Source organism: Mytilus californianus, unplaced genomic scaffold, assembly GCF_021869535.1.
Source record: "Mytilus californianus isolate M0D057914Y unplaced genomic scaffold, xbMytCali1.0.p SCAF_8, whole genome shotgun sequence".
Classification (NCBI taxonomy): Eukaryota; Metazoa; Mollusca; class Bivalvia; order Mytilida; family Mytilidae; genus Mytilus; species Mytilus californianus.
Window position 1 is genome coordinate 53,190,519 of NW_026262734.1, and position 10,598 is coordinate 53,201,116.

At 31.4% G+C, this 10,598-nt stretch overlaps 1 protein-coding gene across 1 annotated transcript; it reads left to right on the plus strand.

The window, feature by feature from the left end:
* Positions 1-1,422: 1,422 nt before the first annotated feature.
* Positions 1,423-10,178, plus strand: LOC127710608 (metalloproteinase inhibitor 4-like). The gene is made up of 5 exons (XM_052216560.1): positions 1,423-1,627; positions 5,228-5,337; positions 6,761-6,863; positions 7,468-7,607; positions 9,980-10,178. Exons 1-5 carry the CDS (start codon positions 1,510-1,512, stop codon positions 10,112-10,114), a joined length of 606 nt encoding a protein of 201 aa, XP_052072520.1. The 5' UTR covers positions 1,423-1,509; the 3' UTR covers positions 10,115-10,178.
* The last annotated feature ends 420 nt before the right edge of the window (positions 10,179-10,598 follow it).

The following is a 10,598-nucleotide window of genomic DNA, read 5'->3' on the forward strand; positions in this document are numbered from 1 at the left end:
GCAATGTATGATATTTATCGGCAATGTGTACATTTTCCCTTTGAAATTTCGACCTCAAATTCCTTAGATCATGAACAGAACCTGATACTAGAAACAATTACCGTTGACGTCATGTATCAGTACAACAACGTCACGTGTGCATGTCCCTCTGCGTCAATATACCAATAAAATACGCGCAATTTCGTTTCTGCATTTAAACAGTTAACCAACGTTTCAATTATTGCATATGTTTAAAATGTTAAAAAAAAAAACAAATCCATAAATCCATCAGATAAGTATCCAATGAAAAGAATAATTTATCGTTGTATTTGCTAGTACTTGCTTGATATTCCTGCAAATAAAGTCAGTATCAAAATTTATATGTATCAAGAACAGATTTTGAGAGATCTTCAAAATACAAGCCAGACAAAGAAATTTTTAATGGAATTAAACACTGTATAAACAAAGAGTCAGTTCATGTCTTCAAACTGGAAAACGAACGTTGCCGAACAAATAATCTTATACTGGTATCTATGATGAGTTTATTTACAACCACTGGGTCGATGCCACTGCTGGTGGAGTTTTAATTCCCCGAGAGTATCACCAGCCCAGTAGTCAGCACTTTTGTGTTGACTTGAGTTATCATAGATATGTTCATAATTATAAATTAACTTTTAACAAAACTTTGAATTTGTGAAATACTAAGGCTTTTCTACCTCAGGAATAGATTACCTTAGCTGTATTTGGCAAAACTTTTAGGAATTTTTGGTCCTCAATGCTCTTCAACTTCGTACTTTATTTGGCCTTTTTAACATTTTTTTTTCGAGCGTCACTGATGAGTCTATTGTAGACAAAACGCACGTCTGGCGTAGATATAAAATTTTGATCCTGGTATCTATGATGAGTTAACTTATAGCAAATAACAAATGAGCAAATCTGTGTGAATAAAAGGCAGTTATGTATACATTTTCAAAACTAAAGCCCTTATGTCATAGCGTATGTACATAGTTGGCAATATGTTAAGAAAACAACATGACTAAATGCAAACCTTAAGTATTAATAAAGTTGTAGTGGTAAACGATTTAAAATGTTAAATATGAATTGTACTTCATAGTTATTTTCACAATTAATATTTATTTATGATAAAAATCCCTATGAATATTGTTGTCCATTGAACAAATCTTCCACAATTATTGCAGTTGATTTAATATTATCCTACATGTTAAATTACAATATAACTAGGTGTTAAGAGGTCAGTGAAGGGTTATTTTTGTGAAACATGTGTGCCATTTATTCACGTGTGCTCGTGCTGTACAGCCGAACATCAAACTAAATCGTGCAATATGATTACGTTTAAGTAGCGTTTGTTTGGACATAGATAATATCTCTGTTTGAGCTTTTAGTGTGTTAATTACCCAAGCTATTATCCCCTGATTTTCATTGGTAAAAAACACAAATATTGAGAGATAAAGGAACCAGATTCCCTTATATATGTTGTATTGTATATCAATAGAGAAATAATCAGTTAGGATGGTTTCGAAAGTACTACAACTGATAATTGTTCTAGTATGGATGACACATAGTGTACACAGTTGTTCGTGTGCTGGTGTTAAGCACCCACAAGATAAATTCTGCAAGGCTGGACATGGTAAGTCTTAGTATATCAAGGCCCGTGATTGAAATGTTTGCGTGTAACATGTGTGTCGAACAAGCCTTTTGTAAGTTAAGTTTTAAGTTGAATAGAAACGAAAGATTTTTCATTAATCAATTACAAATGAAGTGATTTGTTTGAACTCTACCACTTCGTCTGAACAAATTATACTTTCATCAAAAAGAAACACAACAACCGAAATCTTATTAAAGAATATGATTTAAATTTTTTTAATCTGACTGAGACATGAAAACGTGATTATGTTTAAATGTCAGTGGTTTTATTCAAAGTACTGATCTCAGCTGTTGATCACTTGTGACCTTTTCAGGTTAGCATGCAGACTGAAGCTCGAGAAAGGCGAACAGGAATAATTAAGACGGTACAACACGCAAATCATGTCTTATTTATGTAATCTTTAAGAAAAATATGTAACAGTTAATTAAATTCAGTCAATAAATTTTCTATCTTACCTTATATGATGTGCACAGCATATATACTGCTACCTTGAAAGTCGCGATTATTCGTTTTCAGACTGGTGAATAAAAATTTTATCGCTATAATTAATGCTGTTGAACCGTGCATCGTCTTCCAGACTGTTGCAACAGTACCAGCAATTTGGTTCAACCATCAACAGTAAATCTTTTGTCTAACCTAGCCGCACTTCATCCAGGTGCTTCACATGAGCAATCTGATCGTGAGACCATCAGAAACAACATAATTTGTCTAAGCTCTCCGACGAATACAAGCAAAGACAGGCTGAGGAAAAAAACTGCTCAAGGTCCTTGAGGTGTACAATGTTAGTGCATGGAATTTGTTGATGCAAATTCCCGGCAACCTTAACGGCAATCAGTACAAAGATGATCTTAAGTCACCACATATGTTGCTGGTTATGAAACTCAAACGGGACATTTTTCAGCATCACAATGATAAGTGGCACACAGCTAGTGCTTCTTATGACTTCTAGCCATTTATAAAGTAACAGTTTCTTCATGGATATCAAAATTAACATATTAACAGATTTGAACTTAGAGAAACACGTGGGGATGAATTAAAAAAGGACAGACGCGCACAAAGTCGTCATCATGTTTCGCATATAATATAGAGAGAACTCTGCAGGACCGTATATTTGTCGTTTGATAGGGTCTGTTCTGTGTTGTAGGCTTACGGTGCGTATAACATATATCTGCTTTATAGTGAGGTCATTTAAATGCTATGGACTCAAATGTGGTACATTTTGACGTTTTGTGTAATTTAAATGTTTGATTAACTATTGAACTAAATTTCTGTGTAATGAGATGTGTATTCCTTTGATATGTCTGTATCAAAAATAATGTTGAACATTTGAGCTAAAGTATATTATGTTTTATGTAATGTTTCTTTTTGAGAGAATATTTCATTCCTTACAAATTTGTTTCCATATTAATTTTTGATTTAACTACATTGTAAAATTCGACTCTTGAGTTTGAATGTCTTTTTGATATATTTCAACGACTAAGGTTACCACTGCTAGTTATTTATTTGACATACCAATACCACTTATAATGTAAAAGCAATTTGATATATACCAAGATGATAATTGAACTCATAAATCAAAGTTATCTACAATGTAAATCCGCAATTACTGTAATACACCATATCAGTTAAACTGTATATTGGTGAACTTATCATGACAATATTAGACCCGTACATAATTGTCGAACATTAATGTATGAAACAACATACATACTTAACACTTATGATTGCATACAACTTTATGTAAATATGTATATGTTTAGTTTTATAGTAAAAAATCTGTGGCTATTGATTTGACACAATTGTAGTATGTATTGATCATGTAAGCAGTGAATGTTTATAAGCTGAAAATTATCTTATAGTAATAAAGCGATCAAGTATGATATGCAATGTTATAAATATCCACCAGAGTTCAATGACCTGGATGTACGCAACTATATGCCAACTTTCATGAAAAACCTTGACGTGACAAAATGTAAACAAATTCAAATGACAAAAAACATAGGCATCATTTATGTCAAAGCAATTAACGAATCACAATTATTTATTATCATTAAACAGTATTTTGAACAGCACATTATTTTATGAGAACACTATTCTACGAGCTTTACAGCTTAATCAAGAACATACTCAGCTCTTCCCGTCCATTGTGAGTAACAAATTTCACTTCTAATTTTCATAGTAAATGACTTTCCATTTTTTTTTTGAATGGTTTTACACTAGTGGTTTTGGGGGCCCTTTGAAGGTTGCTGGTTGTAAATTAAATATTTAAAGAGTGAGTTGTATTAATTACCAAACAATATACAAATTTCAAAAAACTGATTTATATAACTTAGTTAAAATAGACTAAATGACATATTGTAAATTGTATTATCGTTTTAAAGTCGTTCTTACCTCGTGTGTTTTAGCTCGTACATTCGGAGACATAAAAAACAAACAATTTCTTTATTTAATTGCTTTCGTCGCTGAACAGGTTTTTTGTGGGGGATTTACATTGTTTTATTAATAAAAGAACATGCTGAAGAATACTTGACACGTCAGTGTTATTAATGATGTTTGTATGCCGTTCTCAGATATGAACATATATATTAGAAATTCAACTTAAATTATATATTTGGCATACGCCGTTTTGCATCATTCAATATAGATTAAGAAAGCTAGAAGTTCATATCAAATATTCAATAAAAAAACAACTTAAAACTAAAGAATTTTGATACTTAAGCAAGCACATGTTCCAGTTTATACAGGATTAATTCTGACATGTATACATAAACAAGTTTTCATATCTTAGAGATGTTTTATGAATTTGTTGAACATTCAACTATTTGTTAATCCCGAAATAGATGAACAAAAGACATGGCGTATTCTGTTTTTTCTGTGTTATTTGTCTGTATTTTTTATATAATTATGTATTATTCAAAAGATTATTACATGTCATTTTCATATCTGTTATAATATCAACCTTGGATCCGAAGGTTCCATGGCTGGTATTGACATATGGCTGGTATTAACCGAGGGCTGATACTATATATTTCCGAAATGAAAATTGCCATGTTATGATATTTTCATAATATGCTTCAACAATGCAGAAACATACATGTAACAGTTTAATATATTGATCCGTTTCACATGTTTGAGTGGTTCTCAAATAGAAGTTCAAAAAGTTAAATGTTTACGGACTACGGATGCTATGTGTATAACATCAGCAGAGGACAAAAGTATAATATATTGTCAATACTGACGATGAAAAAATCAACAAAACATATCGTTTCCTGTTTCCTTATATTTGTTTTGTACCCTACTTCACTGAAAACGTACCATTGAGGTGTTTTTTTCGGAATTTGTCGATTCACGTCGAAATGCCATGAGATAACGTTAGGTTAGACATGCGACAATATCTGGAAGCAGTTGATAAATATTTTATATCATGCTTTTAAGCACTACTTCGAAAAATACTGAATTCACGTAAATGTAATGCTGGTATCATATTGTAAAATTATGAGTTATTAACTTTAAGTATATGATAACTTCGTGTATTATTTAACAAAATCATAGCGTGTTTTACAATATCGTATGTTCTTTCAGTTTTCTATGGCAAAGTTATCAAGGAGAAACTTATACCAGGTCCAGCTAATGATGTTAACAATAATGACGCGATTTGGGAATATACCTTTAAAATTATTTTCAAAATGAAAGTAAGTATCAGTATCTAAATGATTTTCAAAATTCAAATTCATTGTATGTGTACCTGGAGTATGTACAAAAAATATGTGGTATGACTGCCCAAGACACAAACTCTCCACCACAGAACGCATAGCATAGATGTTAAATCAAACTATAGGTAAAGAATAATAGAAGTGTATTCTGTATTTCTCATAAAAACTGTTATATTACTTGTCGTTAACGAGCTCGAGGGAACTACTTAATATATATTTTGCCAAAAATCTTCATTCTAACCATGCTAACTAATAGTAAAAAGCAATTATCATAGTTTTTTTTTTGTTTTTTTGTTTGTTTTATGGTTTGATTTTATGTTTTTTTTCTGCTGGCATTTAAACTCTTATATAATAAACAAGGCAAATAACTACAAATTTGCTTATCAATTGCCTTATCATGGTTTTCAAATTTAAGTTGGTGTTACTTGCATACATTCGACTTGATCGATAGCATTGATGGTATTTGATTAAATCCGTGATTTAGGATATACAACAGTATAGACAATGAACTGTTGCATTTGAAATCATTGAAAATGGTAGTCTTCATTATCAACACGTCACGTTTATATTCTTTTTTCTATTTTTGTGACGTCACTTTTGTGGGTTTGATGTATTCTTTTGACGCACACTTCATAATGTTTTGTGGTGTCAATAGGAGGTGTCCGTTGTTTTTCTGTGGTTAACATTTTTTTAATGTACTAATATATTATTTATTTATGTGTGTCTCTATCCTAAGTGTTCTTGCGTTTAGTTGTATGTATTCCTGTCAGGTATTTTTTTTTCTTCATTTTAGCAGTATTTTAAACATTGTCATATAAGCGGGAGGTTTGGCGAGCCATAAAAAAAAATTCAACCTATCTCATTTGTTTGTTTTTTTTTAAATGTTATGTACGCAGTGACGAATATGACAGTTGTAGTTTGTTTCTATGTATTTTGGCGTTTGTTTTGTACAAGTTCAGTGTTAATGTTGTTCCGTGATTTTTATCTTACACTGGATATGTTTTCATCAGTTTTTATTCATGATCCAGATTTGTGTCATTTAGATCGACTATTAAACAAAAATATAATACTGTACCCTTTATGTACCAAAATAACATTGGCATCAGCAAACAACATCACTTTTGAATTATTACACCAGCCAAATAAATAAAAATTATAGTATTTTCCCTGAGAAATATTCTAATGTTTGTAAAGAGAACAATTCGATAGACACTTAATACTAAGTTAACTATTATTGAGGGATTATTATCACCCAAATAGGTAATACCTTACTCCTTTTTAATCAATCAAATTAAACATAACCATGTTTTGACTAAGAAAAAATACATGTGTTCCCTAGTAACTTTTATGTATAACATGTAGATATACATTTCCTGATTTATATATTCATTTTATAATACAGGGAGTGAGCGAAGGAGTTGGACAAAATATTGTTATAGAGACAGCAGGAAATGGTGCGCTCTGCGGAGTACGCTTTAATGTCGGAAAGTCGTATATCTTAATGGGTAAATATACTGTATGGTACATATCAATAGTTATACACTAGTACATAATACCCTGTAACGTGGACTTATAAATACAACATATAATTAAAATAATAAAATGGTTTTAAGCGATATGGAATAAACTCTTTCAGGGTTATCACTCATGACACAACAGAAATAATCATGTTGTTCAGTTAGTTGGTGTTTTAACGTGCTTAACAATATAATAAGGCTTTAGATCGGTCGGTAGTCACGTTGTTGTTTTTTTAATGATTTTGGTAATTATCAGGCTAATATGAACCGTCCTGAATTGAACATCTCTGGCAAAGTGCATATTTTGCAAATGAAATTTTATACTTTTTAGGAATACAATGTACTCATACCCACAACATGGGTATATATTGATAACAATGTTGGTGTAATTATAACATTAAGTCATAAGTTCACATTTGAACAGTTATAAAAAAAAAGTCAAAGGAGGAAGTTCCTTCGGAAGACCAAACACCACAGAAAGAAGAGATTAAAGAAGAATCACATGAAGGATTAGTCATTCCTTTTTTTATCAAATGGCATATTTATATATTTAGAAAATCAGCAAATAATTTCTATTTTCTTTTTCATAAAGGTGCAAAAAAACCTGATGGAACGAAAACCATAGCTTCGTGTGATTTCATCAGTCAACTCAGCAATCTGTCACCATATCAATCGTTTTACCTGTTTACAAGAGGTTCTTATTCATACAGACGTAATTGTAAAAAAAGATGCGTATGTGTTACAATATTAAGCTAATATAAATATACGAAGATGTGGTATGAGTGCCAATGAGACAACTCTTCACCCAAGTCACAATTTATAAAAAGTAAACAAGTATATCATATATAGGTCAAAGTACGGTCTTCAACATGTTTGTATTTAAGTTCTTTTTGCCATTTTTTACCTTGGGTTTTCTCATGAATTGGTAATAACATTTATAGTACTGAGCCTGCCTGGATTTGCATATTTATACAAACATTTTTTTTTAATTCCGTTTCTTGTTATCATACGTCATATTTTAATATGTATTATTACTAATATGACTAAGATAACTTGGTTTTATTACCGAAATCTTTGACATTTCTAGTTAACTTATTAATAGCATTTTGTTCATTGCGGACAACCTCGAGATATTTTCTGTACATTGTATCTTAGCACACACATGACTCAGGTTATGAATATGTGTTGGGGACAGCCTATATAAAGACGATGTGGTATGATTGCCAATGAGATAACTCTCCACAAGAGGCCAAATGACACTGAAATCAACAACTATATGTCACCGTACGGCCTTCAACAATGAGAAAAGCCCATATCGCATTGTCAGCTATAAAAGGCCCCGAAATGACAATGTAAAACAATTCAAACAAGAAAACTAACGGCCTATTTTATGTACAAAAAATGTAAGGTTGTTTTATGTTTTATGTCCCAACCATTTTTGTTTTTAAATCTTGATCATCATTGATGAATATATTTTTACACGAAAAAACAAATGCCCTTACAAGAAAATCAGTGACTTCTTAAACGTCTGTTAAGCAATAATAAAACAGAAACATAAATTCCAACAAAAAAAAATACTATACCGTTTAGAACTAGCCATAATAGCTGATTTATGGTATGATATAAGTGCATGTGTATTATAAAAAAGATTTCAAGCTGTGGTCATTGCTCGGATAAATCTGAAAATGTCTGCAAGTTTTCCTACTTTAGCAGAAGGATTCATATTCTTCATTTACTGAAGACAATGTTCCATCATTTTGTTATATAAAATTTTCTGCCCTACCATGTATACATTAATGACCAAAAAACAAAATATTTTGAACATCAGAAACACAAACGTACATTAACATGTTACGTCGTCTGCGTGTTTTATTTTTAATACATTTTTTTGTATCAACAAAATTGAAGATTTTGATTCTTTCAATTCACATCAGTGTTGTGCGGTTTTTCAAATGACGATATCGTAGTTTCCTATGGCCAAACCAAACAACAACGATTAAAATCGTACAAAAAAGGAAGTAACATTATAGTATCTGTTTTATACAAAATATGTCTACTAAGGATATAATTTAATTTGACAATTATTTCATATGCATCGTACTATTTTGAAGACAGCAATCATCATTGCATCTGAAGAATTCAATAAATGATAAAACCCATTTCATTATATTTTTCTTCGGGCAATTCTGACACCAAGATGTGTGTAATACAATAAGCAACATCTTAGAATATGCAAAATCAGACTTATACATGTCATACACATGTCATGATGATATACCGTCAAAAAATATTTTTTTTTGGATATCCAAGAATTGTATCCTATTTTACCAATCACTTTGAAGTAGGATATTCTTTCACAAGATTTAGGTATAAAACATCTTCACAGCTCATTTTCAATGTGAAATAATAAAAACTCATTAATTGATCTAGATACATGTATAAACGTTACAAATCTTTGTCCAGTTACAATATAAATGGTATATATAGTACAATGTAAATGCATGAAGTAAGAATTAATTGAATTGTTAAAACGTACCAAAAATACAAGTCAATTTGTAAGTAATTTATCATATAATCTATATAAAAAGGGTGCTGTGTTTCTTCTCTTGTTTCATGGCATTAGTATCGTGGAAAAGCAGATTATTATAACAACTGTTAACGAAATTTTAGTCTCATACACAGAGGAAAAAATAATTTCTGCCTAAATGTTTTTAAGGTGGTCAATTTAAAAAAATTAAAATACAACCAAATTGGCAACATCACTCGGATTAAATGTTTTAGTAATCTGTTGTTATGCATTTAAATGAGGGGAAATAATGACCCGACATAAGTAATTAATTCACACCTTGGAACATTTCATTGAAACGTTGTATCGTCCATGTTGTTTCTTTAAAAGAATGACCTGTCGTTCGGAAAAACAAAAACTCCATAAAGGCATATTCAGACTGAGAAACACTTCATTACAGCATTTGTTTTATACACTCGTGTATCGCAGACCATATTGTTTTGCGCAACTAGCATATTCATGGTATCTCCAATAGATAATGATATGTCAGCAAGTTGGAGCATATATTGTCAGTAAAACATACGCTTTCTGTTTTCAGAAAATTAGTCCGGACTCAAAAGATTGCAAATATGATCCTTTCAATACAAATGACGGTACCATCTGCCTTGCCAAGAAGGCATTGTGCCGAAGAGAAGGATGGCAGTGCCGCTGGGTTAATAATGGAACATGTTAACGTGCTTATTTCATCAACACGCGGACCTCAATGGCTGACTGAATGCACTTGCAATAATTAAATTGAGTTAAGCCTTTTTGCAACTGATTTATATAGTTTGTTCTTATGTTGTATTGTTACACCTCTTTCCCAGTTTAAGGAAGGATTCATGCCCACAAACTAGTTTACTCCCGTCACATTGTTTGTACCCGTCCCCAATCAGGCGCCTGTAATTTAGTGGTAGTCGTTTGTGCTGTATAATGTAGGTATGAAGGTAATTAAAAAGTCACAATAAAACAAACATTTTGAAAATTTTTGTCAGCAAAGGCAATCTATGCGAGTTTGGAAGACAAACATGGGTGTTTCAAATAATTCAATCTTTTATAAATTGTTTTTTTACTTTCAATAAACCAATCATATCTGTGTCACGCCGACACACAAGTTCTGACTTCTGGGCTGATGTTACACTCGGGGAAAAAACATCCATAATCTACCTAATGGTTGT